General features: G+C 30.1%; 1 protein-coding gene across 1 annotated transcript in view; it reads right to left on the bottom strand.

The window, feature by feature from the left end:
* Nucleotides 1–4,498: 4,498 nt before the first annotated feature.
* TSHZ3 (Teashirt 3) overlaps nt 4,499–26,915 on the bottom strand; it is a 35,061-nt gene continuing 12,644 nt past the window's right edge. Inside the window, exons 3-5 of the mRNA XM_012942158.3 lie at nt 9,607–18,757; nt 7,382–7,531; nt 4,499–5,779 (exon numbers count right to left, since the gene is read on the bottom strand). Of these exons, the coding sequence (XP_012797612.3) occupies nt 12,231–18,617 (6,387 nt within the window). The 5' untranslated portion in view covers nt 18,618–18,757 and the 3' untranslated portion in view covers nt 4,499–5,779; nt 7,382–7,531; nt 9,607–12,230. The remainder of the gene's footprint in view (nt 5,780–7,381; nt 7,532–9,606; nt 18,758–26,915) is intronic.

Below are 26,915 nucleotides of genomic sequence, written 5' to 3'. Positions count from 1 at the left end.
TTATGTCTGGCAATTGGAAAGTGTCACTTTCCTTATTGATTTATGATGTTTCCCAACTTAATAAGATTAGTTTAATTAATGCGTGAGTTTCTTTCGTAAGTGTATAATAAATGAAATGAGTCATAATAGTCTCTTGATAAGTGATCAGGTTCTGAATGTTCACTTCCTTAAATTTGACTGATTCCTTACAGTTCATAATTTAGATTGTAATTTTATTTGGTTATTTTAATAATTTAACTCGTATACCACTTCTATTCTTAATAGAATAAACCAGCAGATTCATTTTGGATGGGCACATTCATTTATGATTGATTGAATCACAGATTATCTAAAAATTTATTCATCTGACACAAACTGAGTACTATACCTTCCATAGTAGATCATTCAACTGCTAAACACAAACTGAAATCCATCTATAAGTAAATCTAAGACAACAACTAAACAGAATGACTCTATTTACAGCTAAGTTATGCTGAATATGTTATGTTCATTAATTAAAATAATTTTTTCATCAATGACATAGGAACCCTTTTAGTTACAATCTGAACGTCTTTTCATACTATTAATTCAACCTTATGGATGCCAGTACTGGTTTAAATGTCTGTTAGTATTATTATTATTATTATTATTATTAAGTTTATATCTGAGATGATATTGGTTCCTCTTAGGCTATTACCATTTGATGAATATTGGTGAACAAAAAATGTTAATTCAAAGATATTCTCTATTTAATTTTGTCCAACCCAAGAAAATAGTTGTCTTTGTCATGGAAAATTACCTGACCATCTATTCTTACATCCCCATTATTTACCTCATCTTCACTAGGCATATAGCAATGTGAACAAATAACTAAACTACTAACCTTATAAACTGTAACACTAGCACATACATCCGTATAGTATTCACGTTTTCAAAACATCCAAACTGCGAAAAGCTAATTGAAATCAAATATTTTTGATGAAGTATGATGTGTTGATAACGAAATTCATAAATCTGTAAGTAAATCTGTAAGTTTATTGAATGCATAACTTTTACATTATTTAGATTATTCTATTTATATTTGCATAATGCTCTTCACAAGTGAATGTCAATACGCTCTGTTTCTTCCAAATCTGTATATAACGATTTTTCAGTTTATGTAACTCTATAAGTTGTATTAAAGTTCTATGATCGGTGGAGAAAATCTTCTTCACAAGCTAACATCTCCTAGAAAACCACCAGAAATTAAGAGTTTACTCATTAATTCTTGATCACAATTCCATACAAGATCTAATACACATTGAAACAACTTTTAGGACTAATAAGACCTTAGAAGCACTGGAATACTATTTCAGTATCCTTCAAACCTCTCTGATCTATAGCCTATATTGTTCTGTGACAAAGTTATCTTTACAATCCTGATTTTGCTTATAACACTTGCTCTTTGACAGCAGCTCTCACCAAATATACAATTGACCGTCAAATAATGTGAAATCGAAATTCATATCTCCATCGTACTATTGTTGAGTACTTTATCAATTTGATTCTTCACTTCAAAATTATTAGTATAAGGTGTTTCCTCAGTAGACCTTCTAAGTCATTCCATCGAGGACAGTTATTTTCCTTTTCTATAAGAATTTAATAATTACCTTCAATGAACCATACTGGAATAAAATTCATGTTGAGGAGTTAGGGGTGGCCGTCAGGAAAACATGGATCCAAGTTTCTTGCTATCTGAAACTTGTTAGCAAAATGTTTCTACAGGTGAGCCGATGACCATCATGGTACACTGCTGCTGATATATTCAGTCTACAACTGCTTTGACTTATGGCGAAGATATCTGGGTTCATGAGTAGTATTCAATGCCGTTTTCCTAGTACTAAATGTTGGTTGGATCTGCTTGGTTAAATTGCAATGTAGTTACTAATTTATGAAACGCAATATTACTGTTTTGAATCTCACAGAGAGCATCAGTTATCTTAATAGCAGAAATAGCTTTGCTGGTAAATCCCGACTAATGCTAAACCTAAATCTTGGATTTCGTATCGATCACCTTCAACTATCTAACATGAAAATGTAATACACGGGATGCTGAGTCGTTTGCATTAGCTGTCAGAATACAGGTTTAATCGATCGTCTTCGACCAACACTGAGGACTATATATGTATGAAAATGGTTAAAACTTAGTGTCTAAGATTACCATTCAGAATCGTGTTTCTTCAAATCATATTCAAGTGGAATTTATGAAACAGCAGTTTATTGTATTATTTTTCTGGTTATTTATGTACAAATAACCCTAACTGAATCTGTAAAACTACTATTTATTACATGTTGCCCTTTAAGTATAATTATATAACTTGCGACCCTGATATATTGCTTTGTTTATCTAATCAAAAAACATAAATACAAATAGAATTGCGAATGTACTTTGAACATAGGTGATATAGACAGGGCAAACACATATAGGTATATTTAGTAATACAATAACAAAGCGTGGTTTAACAGTAAACAGTTTTGTTGTTCGGTCATACGAAATTCCATATTTATTTGATTAACAGAATATTTATTTTTTGAATTATAACTAAATGACACTGATTTGTTTATTTATCAGATTGTCTCACCTCTTATGGAAAAACATGTATACATAAAGAATGTTTAAGTAGACAGGTTATGAATTTCCACCTAAATTGAATATAGTTTTCTTTTTGAACTGACATTCTCTAATTTGTTCTACTTTCCAGCTATTCAAAAGCGATTGCTCTAGATCTAATATAGAATTGCAAAACCAACATCTAGTATCTCATTTCTGAATTATTTGCCTCTGTACATCACTAAATACATCTTGAAACTGGGTTTTTTTAATTGTGAACGCAGTCATTATTCACCGAAGTTGCTGATTGGATATGACTGTCAACAAAAGCTTTCATTATAAAGTTTAAATGTACATATGTTTCTAAGTTATCCTTGTTTTCAATTTAACTAAAATTGATTATGTTTTTCTAATCTAAATAATCTAATCTATTGTTGAATGATGCTAGATAACGTCATTTATAAGATTGTTGGTACATTTGAAGCTATATAACAGGCTTAATGTAGTGATTTCTCTCTGGTTTATACTATCTTTTTTTATTAATACTATCAGTATACACACTCGTCTTTCTATTCATAAAAAAGGAGCTAATTTTTCTCATGAATGCATCATAATAAACCATCAAGTAAAATATATTTCATTTCATCACGAACATTAAAGATATGAGGATATATTAATGTCAGATGGTGTTATTCATTATCCGGCTCTGTAGTCATTTTAAACTGAACTCAAATGTATTGAGAGTAACAAGTAGCATAAAACAGTTAAACAAATAAATACGTTATGATATATATGAAAAATTCAATTACTGTACATTTAAACAACGAATGAAACCGGTTGTGTCACTGAAGAAGAATTAAAGATAATTCAGCAAACAAAATTCCCTTTTTGACGATTTCATTTACTTAAACTGTATAATGGTACTATAGCAGTCTATGGTAAACTAGAAAAGTGTTGTGTAATTTTAATAGATTAAAGTAGTACCGTGTCATAAAATGTTTTTAAAAATCAAATATTAAAAGGAAGTTATACATTTTTGTCATAAATAGTGAAAGTATCTGGTAAATATATCTTGTACAGATAGAAACTGTTAATTAATTATCCGAGTGTAGTGTTCTCAATATTAGCAATAGGGCAGTCAGCTAGAAATGAAACGTGTGGCGACCCAATCGCAACGGGCTGTCTATAGAACTGATTGGTAGATTTGAACCGGACGTCGAAAGTGCACAGAAAAACTAAGCTCTTCACTTAGTGTATTGGAATACTGACAGAGTTTTTTTCAACACGACCACACAGTAGGCAGATTATCTCTGTATGATATACATTTACAAAAGGGAAGTAATTTTTAGTAAAATCATCGTATTTCCAATTTCATTCACGCCGGATAATGAATCAAAAAATCAAAAATTTTAGCAGTGGTGTGTCTGCTGTTTTGTATTTTGACTGCCCATAGAATTTCGGCTAGCCATTTAGCTATAGCATGATATAACGAATTATTTTTATCAGATATAGGATGTAGTGAAACATCTTTCTTATGTACTTTAAGGAAACCACATAATTTTGGGATATTTAGTCCCGTTGGTCTAAGTTGTTCATTACAATTCTAGACACTTGAGTATTGATTACATGCAACCTTTCACCTATGAATTTCATGGTGAACAGGGTACTGTTCAATTATCGAGCCAGTACCCAATAATTCACATTTTCTATAGTCAGTTTATTAGCTATTACTTCTATTTATTCATTTGTTTACAGATTATTTCATTCACTTCAATGTTTTTCATCAAACTTTTGTAGAGCTTCATGTATAAAGTTAGTAATTTGAGGATTTATTAACCTTTTAATTGTATACTTAAAAACAAATCAATTTAAACAATAATTTACTATTGTTAATGTAACTGAATTTCTATTATTTATCATTTATTCAACTGTTTCCCTGTTAAAAGTTTGCAGGTTATTTGCAGTAAATATTGTAGAATTTGTAACTAAATACTGTTAGATAAATTTTTGGCAAGCCATACAAAATTGAAGGAATCTTTCACTCAGTGGTAATCAATGCCATGATAAATAGTCCTGCACTGTAACCAATAAACGAAGTGATTTGACATCAACGTGGACTTTTTATGTCTTGGACAGATGTCTGAGTATTTGAGGGAGCCTCAGATCTATCAAGACTTCTTGTACATTTTCCTGATGACTGCCGAAAACATTGTGTAAGTTTAGAACATCCATATAGTTGCTCCAAACCATCCAGCATATAAAACCTCTGTTTTGTGAATATGATTCTGATGTAAGAAAGACCATAACATATAAATCTCAGTTATTTATATGCCTTCATGAGTAATTAATAGATGACTTTTACACCGTGTGGTTGTAAGCAATCAGTAGGTTGAAATAAATCTAAATTATCTGTTGAGAAGCACTCTTCAACAGGGTATATCTAAAGTCTTGAGAAAATAAATACTTGTTGTGGGGTTCGGATCCACGTCACTTCATGCCAATGTCACGGACATTACAACTGAGTTGTTCAGGTGACTAATCTCCTGTGTGTATATACACATCAATTGATCACTGAGCCATAAGTGATATCATACTTAGCTAATCCTTGATGTTGGTTGGATTCTATTGATCGATTTGCAAGATGATCTGTTTGCTTTGTGGCAAAGTGATGACTTATAGTTACTATAGAGCAATCCATAAAATTATTTGCATGATATATTTATTCACCTGCGTAGAGAGTACATCAAAAAACGATTATTTCAGCCCTCTAAGTTAATCAAATATAAATTTCAAAGCATCTTATATACTCTGTTCCATAAATTTCCTGACCAATGACTACACACAATTTATAAAATTATACGCTTTAAAGAACATAATTCGTATATTAGATGGCCCACTACTTCAAACTTTTCCAGATAAATTCAAACCAACAAATCAACATTACTTATCGTTGAAATCAGTAATAAATCAAGCCCATTATTATCTGTTATCTATCTCAGTGATAAAATAATTTATTTTTATATGCATGTCTATATGTCATAGAGGTGTATGCACTTATCTTTCTGGCTCTTTAAGAAAATTTCAGTTTTTCATTTAAGCACATATCAATATAGTTCTAAATTATGTGTTTATCTGCATGTATATTTAGTAGATATAGAGTGAATTTTTGATAGAGAGATGAAGGGGACTGAGATAGCGAAGCAATAAGATCTAGAAAGAGAGAGAAAAAGAAGCAAAAATAAAAAGACGAGTAAAAATGTGGAAATCTAGAGACATTAAAATGTTGGTCTGACATCAATTTGATTTATAGCTTGCCTCTGAACTTGTATCAAAATGATTAATGATCATGTCTATGAATCGACATACACTGTATATTACGCATGGTGAAGAACGGTGTATAACATAAATATATACACAGATATGTCAGACAATAAAGTAATACACACCTATTTAAGCTCTTTAGTAGAGTAAAACATTTCAGGTTGTAGGTTTTAATCTGTGATTTGTATATACATAGGAAAAGTAAAAAATTTTGTCAAAATTCACTAGGTGATAGTTTTCTCTTTAAAATATGCGCACAACAACAAGAAAGGAAAAAGGGAAACACAATTCATCACCCTTATTAATGTGACCAATATTTTTACACAAATGTCGGAACATTTTATACTATTTTCTTTTGATGTGTAAAAGTACTACTAGTCTATGTAACCCAATTTTCATACGAATATATATATAAGGTGTAGTAATGCTACTATTGTTGATAGTCAGTGAAACTGATAATAATAACTTTGTTGTTGTGTTTTCTACACTTCACATTTTTTGTTATTTTTCTGTGTTTGGTAATCTTCAGATTCACCTTAAAATCATTGATCATAATCGACATCACTTAACTGTCCGTTGTTATTATTGTTATTTTCTAAAGGATGATGTTAGGAAGGCAGCAGCTGTCTTGTCAGTATGACTTGTTGATATTAGTAGAGTTGTTTTTATTCCATATACAATTACTAACAAACTTATGTATGTATTTATTTTCTTGTAAACTAGGCAATGATACGGAAGAAATGTTAATTTCTATTGGTAAATATGTAACTGCACATACAAAATCCCATTATATTAGATAGGAAGCTTGTTAGTTAGTTAAATAGCTATTTTTACTGATCCATCAATCATACAAGTCAGCCGAATGAATTACTTTTATGCTTCTCTGCTTCTCTTTATGTATATTTGACTAGTTCCGGCTTTACAGACCGCTTGTCATGTCGAAATTTGCGCTGCCAATGTCAGTTCAAGGTTTCAATGATATATTACTGTTACTTCTGTTAATATTACTACTACTAAGGCTAGCAGTGTAAGATAAATATTATTATTATTACTGTTACTACTAACCCCACCACTACAGTCGTTAATATTGCTAGTATAGCTACAATTACGAAGATAAGTACCACCCTACACAACTACTTACAAACAATCTTTCTAGACAGTGCCGACATAGTTATTCATTTCATTCACAAATGGAGATTGTCAGTCCCGCATATTACTTTGATCTATGTAATGTCATAAAATATACATTTATCAGGCATTTCCGTCGACTTAAACAGTAAGGGTGGTAGGACACGGTTATCATTATATTATTATTACTTTTAATGCTATAATTTATCAAGGTCAGCTGTATGTATTTTTTTAACCAAACAACAAACAAAATTGATGACGATAATGACGATGATGGATGAGTTCAGTTAGGCAGTAGGCGACTCAAAATGTCATGACATTAAAACTTGTATCAAATCATTTTTTTCAATATTTTTCACTTACAAGCCATTAATTACCCGCAAAAAGATTAAAGTAACATGAGATAAATCTCTCGTATGTGCTTGCGTTCGTATATATATATATAATTATACGTATAAATTTTATAGCGAAAACCATATTTTCGGAAAACAGCTGGTGTGATAAAAAATTGACCTATATGGAGAAAATAAATAGATGAAAATTTGTCTTCCTTTAACAATTATACTATGCTACATATATAATTGTTGGAAAAAGATATCCGTAATGATGAATATTTGAATAAAGGAATGTTCTCTCTGAACACGTATGTTTCGCCAATATAGTAATTGTTGATTTTGAAGACTAGGAATTTCTCGTTGTTTTTTGTATCAAAAAAGTGTTTTAGAAGAAGTAAAAGAATGTGGAAACACTTTTTTTTACTTTTCTTTTGTTAAATCGACTTTTACTCAATAGTATAATGTCATTGTAGATGTGCGCTTGTGTGTATAATATGTAACATGTAATACACAGTACTAAGGAATACATTATTAGTTGACTAATGATGTTTTGATCTACGGTAGAGGAATATCAGGATTTTTTTCGACCCTTTGGATTGATAAATGAGTTGCCAGTTTTTGTTACCCTAATAATTCCTATGTACATTCACATTCCTGTTTTAAAGAGATATATGTAATCTTTCAATATGTATGCTTCTATATATCATCTTTAAAACAAATTTACACGTGTATACGTGTACATATCAAATTAAGTCACGTTTACAGCGGTACGCGTACTTATACTAATTTATATAATGACAGCATCTTTTCAACTTACCCTTTAATAGTGCCTACAATTAGTTATTGCATAATAGTTAGAGCGCCTGTATAACTATGATATCTTTCACAGTAAAGATGAAAAGCGGGAAATTTAGTGAAAATTAATAAGTTTTTATTAGATCATGAAATATATTCATTAAAAAAATCAAGTTGATTAAATAACACGAGAAATTAGCTTTAATATAACAACTAAATTATATATATGGGGAAACTTTTGAAAGTTCTGAACCATTGAGATATCTCGCCTTCGTATTACATCTTTGCCTGAATCACCATGTTTAAATACTTCTGAAACTTACATCACTTACATCAAGTCAGTTTACAAATATAACCCTTAATTTAGATCAGCATTCAACCTCGTTATCTCATGTCACATTATAATAGTTACTATTATAATAACTCTAAAATGACCGTTTTTCCATTTTAAACCATAGATGATCATGACTGAACACCTTGCTACCATTGTATCATGCCTTTCTTTTATCACCGTATAATTCAACTTGATTAATCAGTATCTAAGTTGTAGTAGACGTAAAACCAGGTATTTCCAATGTATAATACTGATTAGTTTATTACTGCTAACAATCTGTATAGACTACTGTGCACTAAATTAGTTACAACGGCAGAACTGAAAGAAGAATATAACTCAGAATCCTTGGAAATGTCTAAAAAAATCCTTCGTTTAAAATGAAACAAAAGCGATCTATATTTGGATTTTTATTTATCTCATTGACACGAAATCTTGCGAAGTGATTAACATACAAACAGGCTTTGGTCCTCTCAAATTTGCTAGATTTGAACTTCTCAGGTGGCCAAAATTTTAATTTGTATACTTAGGATTTACTTAATAGAGTTTTTTTAATCGTCAAAACAAAAATCTTATTCAACTGTATCGGTTTTTAACTTTTTTTCTAACTCATGTTTTTAAAATTTTCAGCTGATCAGAATTACGTAGCTTTATTGTTAATCACTATCATCATCCCTTCACTTATCCCATTACGTTGCTACTTGGTCTAGGTACTACAGCCCCTTGATACAGTCATAATTTTTGTTCCAGAATCATATATCGTCAGTGATGTTCATTTGCAAAATCTTATTATTTTTTATATGCACAATGTTGATAAATGATTACATTACAACATAAGATCAAATTCACTTCTATATGTTGAACTCCGTTTTAGATATTTTTTGCTGAATTATTATGGACTGTAAGTAACTAATAAAAACCTAACGAAATAAGATGATCTCACTTTATTCTTCTAGTTGGACAGATTTTAAGGCTTTTCAAGTTAATTAGGAAGATTATATACAATTATAATACTGGAGTTGCTGAAGGTAACTTTTCTTTGTTTAAACATCCTTTTTTCTAATACTCTATAAAAATCTTTAAATACTTAAATACAATTACTTGTAGAATAATAGTAATACAGTTACCTTTTAGAACAATTTGAATTACATGTTGTTATGACTGTTGCTTATGCTTAAGAGCCAACTGAAAAAAAAAATTGAAGAGTGAGTAATCATGAATGAATAATCATCAATTCATTGACTGAGATCGTGACACTAAATACTCATAACTCAATAACAAGTTTATACACTAAGCTTAGAATAGCACAAATGAAAAGTAGACAAACGAGTATTTTTTCTATTAAGCAAAAAGTAAATGAAGCGCGTTTTAAACTATTTTTTAGTGACTGATATTCAAGTATTTTTTTTACTGAGATCCATTGATGAATATCAATGTATGATTTAATTAGGGTAATTCTTTTTATCAAACTGATGAATTTAAATTTTATCGTAAACAGAATCGGCTTTCAAATACTCTCTTTATTTTTCTCTCAGTCAGAAATATGATATGTGAGTAATGTTGCGTATAGAAGCTGACTGAATGGTACACAACTATGCATGTTGAAATCGCCAAACACGATATTATAGGAAAACGATTAAAGAATTATTTTCACTAACCCCACAATCATACAGATTATTGTATATCAATTAAATTGAGAAGATGAGATCGGATATGTCTAGCTTGCAGAAACTGAATTTTAAAAATGTTTGGTAGTACCGTATCTGCCGATAAAATATGTACTAGACATTCGAAAAGTGTTTTCAAGCACGGTATGGCTAAAATATCCTGATCTGGTATATTCCAAATAAAAAACTAACCATACCATGTCTGATTGTTATTTATTCATCACTGGAAAGTAACTCAACGTGATTTTTAGAACATTTTAGACGAAAATTTTGATTCCATTCTCTGTTGTTTCTATTATCTGTCTTTAATTTACACAATAAGACATTAGAAAGGCCACCTCTAGATCGATCAATAAAACCAATGATCCAATTATACAGCTCATTGATTCATGAAATTTGTACACTTGGTAATCATATTCCTGTTTAAGAGCTTTCAGTAACTTATTCATAATTGTTTATGAAGATGAGTTAATAGTAGGATATTAGTGGAATAATATCTCATAAATATTCTTTATTAGATGACATACCACTTGAATGATACGATGAGAAGAGAAGCATTAGTATAACTGCTCAGAAATATTATTTATTTTAAAGATTTAAGTATATATATATATATATATATATATATATATGACATTTGTACATACAGAGGAAATACGAAAGAAGGAAAAAAATTGAACAATAAGAGAAAAATGCGAAAAGAAACGACGGCAACAATGACAATAACATGAAAGCGGACAATTTAACCGGTGATTCTCTCATACATTTCCATATATATATATATATATATCATAGTTGAACGAAAACTAAAAACTAAATGAATAATTAAGTAGGCAGGTAAGAAGAAAAAAATCACAATAAAGATTAAAAGAGAAAACTTGAAAAAGCAACGTAATGGTAGGTTTCCTACTTACTGTTTTAAAGAGAAATTTAATAAAGACTAAAACCCTTTTCAGTGGTGAGTAAAGTAGAAGAATATCGTAGTCATGAAACGAGAATGACTATGTTTGAAATCGCTAAAGAACGACAAAGAGAAAATAATTCGGTAAACATCTTTAATTCTGAATAAACTATAATTACTAACTGATCAGATAATTGATTTACCAATAAATAAATGACAGAATGAATATAGTATTGAACAATATTACAAATCTTACAGTAGTTTGCTACTTAGAGTAACCATCTCGTTATGATGAGACATGATATAAGAAACGACTAGGCAGGACTCTTAGTTTCATCGACCCCCCCCCAAAAAAACACAAATAACAAATGAAGAAACGTTGAAGAGATGAAAATAGAGGATCATAAGTAAAGCAATAAAAAATAGGAAACAATTCAACCAATAATTATCACAATAATTTATTGTCAGTATACCTTCCCGTTGATAGATTATTAATGATTTTATTTTTAAGTAGAATTATTACAATTTACGAAATCAGTTTGTAATGTCACATTTGAAGATTGTCGATATTTTGAGTAACAGTAGTATTAGGAGTTTTAACATTCTATGATTAATTCACAAACAGTAGTAATATTTATAGTATTTACAAAGAAGAAAGGGTCTTCGGACACCAATAAGTCAGTTTTATACATACATAGTTAAAAGGGAAAAAAGTGTTATGGTAATTGTGTAAGCAAATAATATCAAAAGTAGTATTGGGTTAGTATTTCAAAGTTGGAATATTTTCCAGTATGAATAATGTAAATTTTCTCAAAGTAAATTAATTTTATTTTGTTTTTGTCTTTTTTTTCTTCAAATTATTGTTCATGGCGCTCTGACTCAACATAAGACCAAACAAAAAATATAATTTGTAGATTATGTTACTGATTGGTTCTATATGACTGACAATTTATGATAAGGTTATTTAGAAATAAGAATAATTTATAAGCCCAGTGGAAATTATGTATATTGCAAATTTATTGAACGAAAATAAACCTGGAAGGTGTTGATGGAAATGGAACACCGTGAATTGATGACTTAAATAACTGACCTATATAAAAAGAATAAGTTCATAGTTAGAATTAAGATGACCAATTTTTAATCCATCTATTTATCAAGATTATTACTAATATTATTGCTACTACTAATTTTGTGGTTGTTGTTGTTGAGATTGTTGAGGTTGTCGATATGACTGATTATCATCTATATTCACTGCTTGGTTATTTATTGGCCAATTAAATGAGTTCAGCTGCTTTGCCATATTCATCTGATTAAACAGACTCTCTAAATTAAAATTAAATGGCGCACCAGATTGTGTTGTTTGGTTTGAAGGTTTTAAATTAAGCAAATTTGAAGCAATAAGTGGTAATAGAGGATTATTTGGTTCAGATAAATTTTCCGAAGAATTCGGTTTTGGCGAAGTCATATTGGTCTTACTGATATTACTGTTAACACTGTCCATCAACTGGGATAGGGGTGGATTAGATGTTGAAGGTGACTGTGACGCATTTTTTAACTGGACAAGAGTTTGAGCAAGCAATGCCATAGCAGCCAGATGACCTGCATTTACAGCAGCAGCGGTAGAAGCTGCCCCTGGAATTGAAGTATTCATAAATTCAGCATCTTTATTTAACTGAGAGGTTGGGAATGATGGTGTACAATTTAACCCACCTAACCATGACATATTGGACATGGAAGATGATATCGGCATTGAAGCCGTGGAAGTCTTACTTGAATATGGAAAAACGCTGTTTGAAGATGACAGTGATGCTATCGTAGAAGATGATGCGGGAGTTAATTTAAGTTCCAACGAATTACTTACATTTGTAGGTAAGTATGAAGAGAAGTTGGGATAATTAGTTGAATTTTGATTAACATCATAATTTTGGAATCGCTCTTTCAACAAGCTCAAAGCGGATGGAGCACTCGTCAAATCATCTTTTGAATTAGATCCAAGAGAATTAGATGTGCAATGATGTATTGAATCAGTAAAGTTCTGACTAACGTTACTATTATTAGTAGTAGCAATAATAGTATTACCACTGGTAATGTTGTTATTACGTTTAGTTACAGTGGAAGATAAATAAGTGTTAACTGGATTTGATTTAACTGTTCCAACAGATTGTGGTATTTTTCGAACACTATTATTATTATTATTTGTCACTGTATTAGTATTGTTATTAGTGCTCGATCCGAAAGCAGCTGTTAATGCTGCTACATGACATGATTGTTGAAGCAGACATGGACATTTATTTTTACTAATATGCAATCGTACTTGGCCTTTATTAGCGAACGGTTTACCACAAAAGTGACATTTAGCTTTTTTAGTAATTGTTGTCATTATGTTATTATTGTTGGTATTATTGATATTACTACTTATATTGTTACTGTTATTGTTGTTATTAGCAGTAGTATAAGAACTTAAACTCCTATTTATCACTGAATGAAATGATGATGAAATATTTGTTGATCGATTAACTGCCAACATATTCGGTGTATTCATCACTGTTGTTGACATGGGTGATGATGAAGATGGTAAAGTTGGATTATATGAGTAATTTGATCTATTACGATTCATTGCTAAAGAATAATTTAAATGCATTGAATCATTTTGCAAAGATGGTAACATTTTCTGTTGTGTATTCGATGTGGACTGTTCATGTACTGCAGTGGTGGGCAATGACTTCGGATTTGATGAATGATGAGTAAAATCATCCAATCGGTGATTTCCAAATCTGTCTGATGCAGTACTCATGTTGGAGTTTGGTGATTCAGAATAAGAATTAATCGATTTGCAACATCTAGAATTAATTCCATCGGACTTTTCCGTACTTTCAACTAATGAACGTAACATGTTAAGCCAGTTGTTAGCTAAATCCATTGTATGTCCATCATTTCCATTATTATTCCCGATTGATGGTAGCATTGGGGTTGTTGTTGTTGATGATGATGATGATGGTGGTGTTTGTATTACATTGGATTGTATATTTGTCGAACTAACTTCAAATGAATCTAATCCTTCTTTAAAATTCATTACAGCATATTTAAAAGTATTTAAAGGGTCATTGATTGATGTATTACTTGAAGAAGTAGAAATTTGTGGATTTAAATACTGTCCTGCTAAGTTAGACATAGCAGCGTCATAAATTGCTTGTATCAATGGGTGAGTAAGTATTGGAAATGTTGGCAACATCTGTGACATAACTGCTGAATGTTGTGGTGATGACTGGGATGATAATAATGTTGCATTATCGTTATTACATGGATAGTTAGGTGCATTGAAATTAATAGTAGAAGTTGATAAGTGGTTTAGCAAAGACGGTGAAGATACACAGGAATTAATATCACTTAATTTATCAGGATTATTAAATGATAAATTATCTTTACTTAATTCACAATTATCATTGTTACTACTATTATTACCATTATTATTATTATTATTATTATTATTATTATTAATACCATTATTCGGAGAAGCTAAGTCGTTTTTAAAGTTACACTGGTTATCACGAAGTTGCGTTGATGATGATGATGATGATCTTTCAACATAAGCATATAATGCTGATAATGCAGGGATTAAATTATCATTTTCTGCTATTGGTGATGATAAAGGACTTGTTTGAAGTTTGCCAGAAGAAATTGTCGAATGGACAGAATATGGTGAATTAGGACATGTATTCATACCGGATTTATTCGGTGAATATTGTGAATGAACAGTAGTTGTGTTAGTTAAGCCTGAAGATCTGGAAAATTTATTGTTATTAGTATTACTCGATATCATGTTATTATTTGTTAAATTTAAGCTGGAATAATTTGTGGAACTACTGGGATTTAATATACTTGAAGATTTAACTGGTTTATGTGTTGTATCCACTAATTTTTGTAAGGAAGATAAGGGACTTTCAGAGAAATTTTTATTTATTTCACTTGTACTAGATACTTTTGATGATGTATTTGATGAATTAGAAGTGCTTGGTATTACTTGTTTATCATCTACTGTCATATCAGAATCAAGTTTCTCATCATAATTTAACTCGTTTCTTGACGTAGTAACAGGACTAGAAGTTGGAGTGTAGGAAACAGTATCAATAGATGTGGAAGTATTATTAGTTGGAATATCTGAAACTGAATTAATAGAGATACCAGCTTCCGAGTAAGTACGTTTACGATGTAATTTTGGTGATAATCTCATTGTTGGAGAATTTCTTTCCACAACACTGATAACAGACTCAGGTGAAGTGGACTGAATAAAATTTTGACTCGATAATTCATTTTTAGTTGATAAACTGTTATTATTTATTGATATATCAACGAATGATTCCATTTTTTGCAGAACATTATTGTTGTTTTCACTTTCCGATAATTCTGTATCTTGTTTTCTAGTAATTTTATCTAAAGCATCATCATACACTAAAGATGATTTTGCAGACTGTTGATTTTCTTCTTCAGTTTTACATAATGTGGAAGATGGAGATAAAGAGACACCGAGTTGAGATGATGTTGGTGATGATAATGAATTGATATTATTTTGAGCATCTACTTGATATTTGTCTTGGATTTCTCCATCTTCAATTTTCCCTTCTTCACGGTATCCTTTAGAAGTAGAAAGTTGATTAGACTTTATAAGATGTTTTTCATCATCTAAATGTCCAAATCGTTTCGAAATCTCTCCTGAATTATCAGTATCGTATTTATCACATGTAAGCGTATGTTGTTTAATATTCTGTTTCATTACAGAATTCAATTCTTCATTAGATGATAAGCGTGCATTAGAATTATTAGTTTGAGTGTTATTTAACCAATTCATATTCATATTTCGATGTGATCTCCTCCCACTGAAAGTACCAATAACAGATAGTCCTGACTTTCCGGGTGTTTGAGATAGGTTACTACTTCCAGAATAATGACTAGAACCCACAGTGCTACTACTACCTCGTCGATTATCATCAGGATTAACAAAGACACAACGGCCAGAATCGTTGTATACTATTTCAGAATAATGGTTTGTTTTCATCATGTGCATTGTAAGCTCAGGAAGACTACGAAATGATTGATGACAACGCATACAACGAAGTATTTCACGTGTTTGTTCTGTTTCACTATTAATCCACATATCCTGACCTCTCACCAATTTCGGTATATCCTTTTCAGCTTGATCACATTTTGGTTTATGCCCAGTATCTTTCATATGCAGAGTAAATATGTAGAGACTTTCAAAATCTTTGCCACAACTACATATGAATGCTGTTTCACGATGACGTGTAGTCTGTTGAGTTGAATTATTGTTACTGCTATTATTACTACTAATATGTCCATGAGTAGTGTTATTCATATTTTCGGCTTGAAGATGAGATTTTATAGGATTCAGTATATGACTGCTAGCTATATTTCCTATATTAGACATCATTCGGTATGATGTGTTCCCACGAAAATTTGGACATAAATTGCCACTACCGCTAACTGTGTTGCCAGTATTATTACTGTTACTATTAGTAGTATTAGCAGTATTTCCAGTTGATGCTGTTTGATTTCTTATGGCTGGAAATCTTTGTGAATTCCTCACTTCTAAGTTTGTACCAGATAGTAATGTATTATTTAAGCCGCTTCTTAAACGACGTCCTACATAACGTGTATTTGTCGACAAAGGGCTAAGAGAGTTTCTTTGACGTCTGCCAACTGTATTATTAACATATTCATTCATTCCACCTGTCTGAAAACCTTGTTTCCTTTGATGTTGATAATATGCACTGTATTTTTGATTACCACGCATTGATATTCCACTAAAGGGTCCCGTATTCGTGTTAGGATGATGTTGTTGAAGTGGGGGTGGAATTTGGTGAAAACTCTTTTCCAGTCCACTTGTATTAAATGATGATGATGTTACAGATGGTACTAAAGATGACGATGATGATAAGGATGGTGACTTGACTTGTTCAGGAATATGACCAGTATTTGAGTTAATATGTGGCTGAATGTATGCAGGATTTGAACGATTGCTTAATGATGTTAAATTTAATGAATTATAATTGCCATCCGTGTTACTCATATTCCATAAATCTAAACTAGGCCTTGTACCATTTATACCAGATGTTGCCATGGCCATTAGCTGTTGTCCAAGTTGGTAAAGCAGATCACGTGGATCAGATGATTTTGATTCATTCAAATTAGGCAAATCTACTAGTGGACATGATGTAGGTGCTAGTGACCGATGTGGACTAAGAGAACTTTGAAGAGGCATATGTTGTAATGTAACTGGAGATTTGGAAAATTTCGATGGAGGAACTTGTGACGATGATGGGGTTGGTACTATAGATGTATTTCCTAAAAACTGTTGAGGGTAAAAGTCAGGAGACTGACAAGATTTTGGCGAAGATATTGGACATTTGGAGTAAGTAGAAGGTTGCGTTAATGACTGTTCAAGAAATGGACTTGGTTTTTGACCACCAACTAGTAAACTTAATAAAGAAGCAGTTATTGCTAATGATGGATTCGTTGAACTAAGATCAGCAGCATTGAACATATTGTAGCCTGTTTGATGTTCAATATAGTTTTGCGGATATATAGAATTCGATAAACTGGTCGATTGTTGGTTTCGATTATCGAACTTCAAGTTATCTGAGTTTATTTGACTAGTGGAACTATTAGATAATGAAACACTAGTAGTTGTTGCTGAAGATGGCGAAGAATAACTTAAGTTACCAATCATGGGATTTTTGGGAAAATTCGTTAGTTGTGAAGAATTAAATAAGAATTCACTTAAATTAGTTATTATTGCTTGAAAATGGGCAGTAAGATCTGGAGATGGTGTCTGTGAATTCAAGTTTATTTGTTCATTATTTAGCTTATTATTGTTGGTATGCTCAGATGTTTTAGTTAAATCTATTTCATTATCTAAGTTTGACTCATTGGTATTTGTTTTTATTGTCATATGTGGCTCCGTATATTGTTTTAATGCTTCGATCCAGTTGACATTGACTAGTTTTTCTATTGTGGGAAGGATAGGATTTAAATCTTGTGGATTTGAATTCACTTCATATTTCATATTTGATTTACTATTAACAGATGCATCATGATTTGTATCTGCTGTACTACTAACAGTAGTAGTGACAGTAACAGTAACAGTGGTAGAAGTAGTATTCGTTTCAAGGGAACCAATCGTTTTTGGAGAGTTTTGTATCTTCCCACTTGATACCTCCATAAAATCTATAGCCTGAGATTTACTTGGAGAAGTCGGTATATTGGACAAGTCCAATGGAGGAGGCTGTGGAGTACTAACCATTGTATACGATAAATGTGATAAATCGGGCGAACAATTCTGAGGTTTATTGGAATTATTTATATCAATATTATTATTACTGCTTTTCCGGTGTCCTGATCCCATATAATCAGAATTTTCAAGGGTATGTGATGATGGTGAGTTAATTTCAGGTAGGCTAAAATCAGTTGATCTACAAGTGTTAATTTGATTAGTTGAAGATGATGATGTGTCCATGATTATAGGTGATAAAATTCCCACACATGGCATAATCATATGAAAAATGAAAAGTTAACTTGTTTTGTGTACAGTACTTGTTAAGTAAATGTGTTATGTTTGTATATCTGTCAAACTAAAATTGATTCGTCTTCAAGAAAAGAGTCTATTTTAATGATACAATTAACAGTTTGTAATTTCTAAAGCACCGACAAAACAAGAAAAAAAAAGAGAAAAGTCAGTAAATTGTCAGTGATAAATATGAATAATGCGTGGGAAGACATATTAGTATATAAACATATAAATTGGTATGCAACCATACACACATAACTTTAGATATTATGGGATTCAATATAGTATACACATAAAATAACGATAAATATGTGGATATGCCGATCATGCTGTATTCATCAATTAAACGTTTTATTCCTTAAATCATGGTTGCTAACATTTGAAGCTTTCTTGATTGAATTAATCTTGAAGCCAAACCAAAGTCTTTCAGCAGGTTGACACACATGTACGTTTTTAGAGAAACACTTCAATAAATCAGAAATTAGTTATTTGATCATTATTTATACACTAAAAGAAATTGACGAAAAATTAATCTTTCCAATGAATATTGTGTTACTAGATTCGAAATAGAGTTCCAAACTAAAAAATCAACCATTTGTCCAATGTTTCTTAATTTTAGAAAAAAGTCTCCAGAATTTAACTTGACAAGTTATTTTATATCACTAAACCAAATTATTAAGTGACTCATCTCCATCATGGGAACATTTTAATTTAAGAGCAAACACACACACACACAAGTCCTATCATTCATTAAACTTTCATTTTCTCTTATTCTCTCTTACAAAATACTTATTTGGTTTGTCAAAGTATGTTACATCAATATGATTATCATTCAATTATTTTTTTTCTTCTAAATTTAATGTTCATGTGACAAATAATATGACAGAATGTCATCACTTATTCTTTATTTAAAATCTTTCAAAGAAGGTCATAGGATATATACACAGGTATGATCATACATTCGAACAATTGAATACCATCATTAAAATGTAATACAAACAAAATTTTCTTTCATAAAAAGCAATAAATTCTATCGAAGCAAAATTTTGATTCATATAAATTATTTAATAAGCATATTTATATATGTATATGATAGTTTACTGTTAAGGTTTCGTTTCTTTTCATCTTTTATCTTAAGTCGGATTTATTTCATTCTGTTATTATCTTAATTAATTAATTTCTTCTTTTCATTTACTTTTCTTGTTATCAAAGTGAAGGATGGAAAAGTTTAATTACCTTATTATTCATTTTCTTTTGTATATATCTATCTATCACATAAAGATATATATATATATATATATATATATATATATATATATATATACGATGAGTTATTGATTGACCTAGTAAGTTTTGTGCTCAATAAAACTGTATACACAATCAGATAGATTAACATAGAAGTGAAAGTGTATGAATCAAACTGGATAAGGAGAATATGTGATATATTTTGTTCCATGCTTATACTGTCTTGATTCAATTTTTATGTTATGTAAAGTGATAAATCTATAGAGAATTTCGATATATTCTCTGTAGAAGCTGAACCATAGATTGGTACACCGATTTATTTGCTTTAGTTTGATGATAATGCAATGTAACTTGTAACTACACAATCGGATGATAAAAAATATTCTCTTAAGAATCGAAAATATTAATTTAGCAATAAAACTATTCAATTAAACATCGTATTGTAATAAATGTTGTTCACTATATAAGTGGTTTATTAACCAATTACAGGGTTATTGTGTGATAGTTTAACATATTATCCATTTATTCTAACTGATTTATATGAAGATTATTGGAACCATAGATTTGCTGGTTCAAAACACATCATTCGAAACAAAAAAATAGACAAATAACTATATTATTATCTTTTAAGTCTATCACTATTGACATTTTAATATGAAAGTGATAGTAGTAACTCGACTTTTACACATGTATTCCCATCGTTATCTCCATTATACGGATATTGATGAAGAAACTCTACGTTACATTATAATCGGTCACTTCATAGTTCATGAAATAATGGTGTATATGCATATTTAAAACTCAAAACAAACTTTAAAATACACTCTTTGACTAGGAAAAATACAAATTTATGATTCATATTTCATCGTAACCTATTACCTTCCTATAGAGAAAGCTGTTTAATTATATATTCTTTTAATAAATGTCGACTTATTGTAAGGAAATATGTGTTCCGTTATTTTCAAGACATTATTAAATGCATCAATGCATCATATTATCACGCCATTTTATTCTTGATCCTAGGCAGTTTCAATCCATCAGGCGATGTATACATATATATATTGACAGTTTAAGCAGATTTTTTTTCTAAAAATGATTTGGAATTGCCATACACTTGACAGGAAACCGCTATTGAATATTGACAGATAGTTTATATTTTTCAATATAATAATAAAATTTGGGTTGTATATCAGCCTACCGCAATATTTATGTACATATATATTTAATTCCAGTTGTTTGAGTGAGATAGAAAATTCTAGTGGTATTAATGATATTTCAGTATTAGACTAAGTAACCATCCACGCAACTTACCAACTTGTAACGTGTTAAAAATTAAACTTCAATGTTCGAAACACACAAAGGTGACATATCTCTCTGTAATAGTGGATAACTGAGCTAATTTATTTCGCACAGTTATCCCATCTCACTGTTAATATATAACTAAACACTGACTTTAAGTACAATCGAGATTTAGGGAACACATTGATATTCACAAAAATGTTTCTGAAATGCATCACCTATTTTATGCAGTGTATAAAATAACCGTTTTAACCCTGACTAATTGCTAATAAGGATTATAACATGACCAAATAGCTCTATAGTTCTCACCGCTTTCAGGTGAGGTCAGTAGTTCACCTCAAAATAATCTGCTAAGCGTCAGGCTACTAGTAGGAATCATGATGAAAATTAGCAACTAATCATTAGAACTGATTAGTATGTTCGTTGTTATTTTTACAATAAACAATTAGTTTATTTTTATGATATCACCGTGAATTTGTATTTTACGTTCTTCTAAAGACCAATACTTTATTTTTCTGTATAAAATCATCTCAATGATTTTATATGTGATAAAGTTTCTTTGTTTTCTATACAGTGATTTGGATTAGCTCACAATAATGAAACTAGCTTTGAGGAAGTGAAAGAGAAACAGAAAACTTTTAAAAATTGATTAAACATACCATATATATATCTATGTCAGTGTAAGTGTACAAAACTTATTTATGCACATTTAAAATTCTATCAATCAATGTCAGTTGGATCATTAGCTTTGTGATCATGTATAAGGTGAGTGTATTTACAATACACACTCATTTACATCCGCATACAAACATACATACATAGTTCACCAGAAAATCATATATAAATATGTCGGTAAGAATAGACTACCTTCGTAATAAGCATATAGACAAACACTTCATACATAAATCATTCTCTACCGCCGTGTACACAAAACTATCTATCTATCTATCCATATATATATATATTATATATATAATATTGAAAACCCCTGTTCTATATGCCAAAATGAAACGCTTAACAATCCCAAACTTTGACTGACCAAACAAATCGTAAACCAAAGCAAATTCATATATGATTGACATTATTCTATTTTTTCCTGGATTATCAATTTATCTGCCGGTAGATAAATGTCATAGAACGAAAAAAATCATTGGGGAGAGAGAATGTGTCGTAATGGTATTATTAGTAATGACACAAAAAGTGGTAATAGATATCTTCCTTGTGCTAAAAAGTCAGAACGACACTAGAGCAAAATAAGTCTCTTTCTATATATGGAAATAATGAGAAAAAGATAAATAAATACACTAATCAATCTTCCCACGTGTCTAAATGGCTAAAAATTTTAATGCAACACAAACAAACATTTCTGCTGCAATCTATTGAGTCGTACTATGTTTGTTCGTAGTCATTACGACTAATAGGAAAATTACTATGGCTGGCTTTAGGTTTTTGTAATCGCGAATACTCCCATGGGTGTGTTTTATGTGCGTGTGTCTGTATTTGTACATGTGTGTTCACGCGTTACATGGAGTTGAATTATTAGTAAATATGTTTCGAGTTAAGGGCGTTGGATAAAAAGCATGCACGAATAATATATATATATATATATATATATATATATATATATATATATATGGGGAGATTTGAGTGATGGACGTCATAGTATACATGGGGGTGGTGGTTGTGGTAATGTTAATTAAAGCAATTATCATTTACATACATTATAATCTTATGGTTAAATATATATTTAAGAAATGGTGAAAAGCGGTAGTTGGGTCGTTCAACGAATAATAGCTGGTCATGGAGTGACAAGCGGGTAGAAATTACTAGGCTAACGACTGATTGACTGACTGACTGCCTGAACCTGCCAAAAGTTATATATATATATATATATATATATATATATATATATATATATATTAGAGCGGCATTAAAATCAATTACATTGACGGTGAATAAAAACTTCAAGTTTTGGACTGACAGATTTTGATGCACATACAAACATATTTGAAAATGAACACACTAGCTCATATGAATCAAATACACGTATACCTTCACATATGAACAATAAGTAGGATAGAATCGGTGGATCAGTTGACAAACCAGTTATAGATTTATCACAAATAATCAATAGATCTCTAATGATGAGACGGTCATTATCTGGTGTTTGTTAAAAAGTATTTTGACAGAAACATTGGTGTATAATTGTGTATAATAAAGACTTGAATTTCGATTAAAGAATTTATGTTACTTTTGTGTATTGCAAAGTTTCATGAACAATAGGCTTCTGTTGTTTATTTCATTATTAAAAGTTTGTGAGGTGAATTAACTTCAGTAAACATTGATTTTGTTGAATAGTCCCAGCTATGGATGAATATCAGGTTTGACGCAATTATTCCGCTTGATAAATTTCGATAGTGTAATAAGAAGACGAAGATTATCAGAACTATGTTATATATTAACGCAATACATTACGAATAATCTGATCATACATATACTTGTCAAGAATATGTATATATAAAAATAAAAGGTCAACTAAACTAGAAATGGAGGGTAAGAAAAGACAAGGATAACAAAGAAAATAATGTGGAAACAATTTGAAACCTCGTCACTCTGGATAATAAACTAGACTAGTTAGTTGGTTATGCATAGTAGTTCGACATGAAGGTAATTTTATTAACCTTAAATATCAGGGAAATATTAAGAATAATTTTAGACTCATATTTCTTCGTTTTTGGATTAAAATAAATAGTATAATTACTAGCTCAATTTGTAACATTTCGAAAGTGATATTGTTAAACAACCGGATTATATGATACTTCTAGGTAGTCATTACAATCATATAATAGTATTAAGTGTATATACAGTATGTACTGTTAATTTTACTAAGTGTATACAAAATACACTGTTGTTTATCATACTGCCGACGACATAATTGATAAATAGCTTCTTATTCATTTCATATATATATATATATAAGTTTATCAATTCAGTCAAGATTTTTTTCTTGTTGACAGATTTCAAACATATCAGTCAAATACTAAAATTTTTAATAAACAACTTATTTGTATATGTGTGTTGAGCAGAAAAGGAAGGTATTTGTAGATGTTTATTGGTTATATATATACATAAATCAGATTACTGATAAATATTTATACGAATAGTGACAGTTTTGATGATATTATTTATTGAAAGTAATCTGATTTAATATAGAGAATACTTAAAATTCAATATTTTAGTGCACAGGTGAGTGAACCGAATGGATCCTACCAGAAATGTATGTTTCTTAAAATCAAATTTAAATCGCTATTAACTGTTAATTACATTTTCTTAACCAAAATATTATTAGCGAAGTGATTTTGTAACGATGTACGTACACTGTAAATATAATCTGCAATCGTGAACCTGTGCTCTCTAGTTTTCAGTCGTACTACAACTAACATGATTTCGTTAATGAGGTCAATTTTGAATACATACAATCAACGAAATTCTAAGTGAGGCAGCAGTTGGCAAGAAAACTTTACTGAGAAATGTAATATATTAAAAATAGATTTGTATTGACTATTTTATCGTGGAACATTGATCGATATGTTTTATGTTCACTGTGAAATTTGAAATTGCTTGTTTCAAGCCTACATGGAGTGGTATTTGGATACGGAATAATAATCTCGAACTGGGACAAAACAGTTTTAGCGCTTCTCCAACTTGTGTCAGTTCGTGGTGGAAAATTTGTCTGAAAATATTGACTCCATTTGACTCCGTAACCAAGTATAGGTCCTTATACTCAAATATAAGAAATCTATGTGTACAAACTATAAATACTACTCGACTGGTCAAAACAAGTGCCCATTGTCAATAATACACCTTTGAGATTTGCTATTTTATTAATTATATCCTCATGTATGACAAAGAAATTATTTACCTATATTTTTCATTGAGTTAGCTTAGTGATTATGTTGTGAACTTGACTGTTATACAAGACATTACTCACTATTTTACGGTGATCAAAATAAAAGCATTTCACAAATTAATGTCCATTGAATAATAGTTCTATTATCAATAATTGCCTATTATAACTCAGAGTTACTTTAATATTGTAATTTGTTTGAAAAGTTCAATTATTTAGTAAAGTGACTCTTTAAAGAGAAAAACCCATTGAACATGAAAAATTTAAAAACCGAAAAAGTTTGTTACTAATTGCAATGATATAATAAAAAAAATTTAGGCTAAACCTATGTCGAAATCAATACAACACTCTTTTAAATATACCAAGTGGTATAAGTAGTGATCAGATTATAAGTTCATTTTTCCGGGAATGTAGTCACAACACACATATACATATTTTACAAGTATCATTAGTCAGTATTATGTTTAGAACAAAATCAACTTTGTCACAATGTTTGTAATTAAAAGAGAATTTAATGGAATTAATTAATAAATTAAATTGAAGTTTAAATCCTGACTGATTTGATTGTTAAGTGATTTAAATGCGGCTTTTTTCTTAGTTATCTGAAAATTAACACTTAACAGTTGAGAAACAATTAATAATAAATAATAAATATATTTGTGTGATATTTTAATGTGTGGAAGAATTGTATTTCTGACGTTTCGTGACTTAATGTAAGCCACTTCTTCAGAGTAAGTAAATAACTGAAATAAAATTAACACAAGTTATTTATTTATTCTGAATAATTGACTTTCATTAAGTCACGAAACGTCAGAAATACAATTCTTCTACACATTAAGATATCACACAAATATAGTTATTATTAACCGTTTATCCAATGTTCAATTAATTTAAAATTATCAAGTACAACCTTAACATTGATTCCTACAGAATAAAGATAAAATGTTCAATGATCCGACTTCTACGTTTTTTTTAAGTGAAAAGGCACTATTGCAGTATAAATTTCGTTGCAACTCCGTCCAAACTAGACAGTAAGGGTGCTAGAATTTGAATTATATTTCTAGTAAAACCTTAAAATAACTCCAAATAAGAGTGATAAACCAGTGGATTCCAGTTCTATGGTCTAATGAGAATGTGTTCACTATATGACCTAAATATTTTGGTTTCAATTTCAGGCGGACTTTGTGATTGTTAACCAAAGAGGAGTTTCAAACTAGAATGAAATATCTATTCAGTACTTTCCAATCTTCAACAATCATCTAGTTACTAATTTTAACAGAATTTCAAAAGAAAATTAGGACTATTTAGTGTCATTAATTTGTGAACTAATTTCTAAATTTAGATTACCACTGGTATTGACTTGTTTGTGAATGCATGTATGCGAATGAATGCTACCAGACTGAAAGTGATCTATTTACTAATTACATGTCAATCAATTATCTTAATAGATGTCAATCAAAAGTGTTTGTTATTTTAACTATGTAGATATAAATTATTAATTCATTATAAATCATATGTTTGTTTAAATATTAAAAAGGGTCTATTATCAGTCGGTCTTGACAACGCAAGTGATATTTAAAATCAATCAACCGAGATTAAGCTTATCATAGATGCTTGTTTTTATTGATATATGAGATAATTCTGTGAATTTCTTGATGCAGCAACGTATAACATTGATTTATCCATTTACGTCTACATTGTGATAAAATAATCTTAGGTTTGTTTCGATAAAACCTGATAATGAGGTTATCAAGGATAAATATTTGTCTGAATATTCTCTACTTTGAATACAAATATACGTTTAAGTCCAAAAAATAACTACTGTCAGTTATGAA

This window comes from Schistosoma haematobium, chromosome ZW (assembly GCF_000699445.3).
Source record: "Schistosoma haematobium chromosome ZW, whole genome shotgun sequence".
Lineage (NCBI taxonomy): Eukaryota > Metazoa > Platyhelminthes > Trematoda > Strigeidida > Schistosomatidae > Schistosoma > Schistosoma haematobium.
The sequence above is the reverse complement of the archived record's forward strand: the minus strand, read 5'-3'. Positions and strand labels throughout refer to the sequence as shown.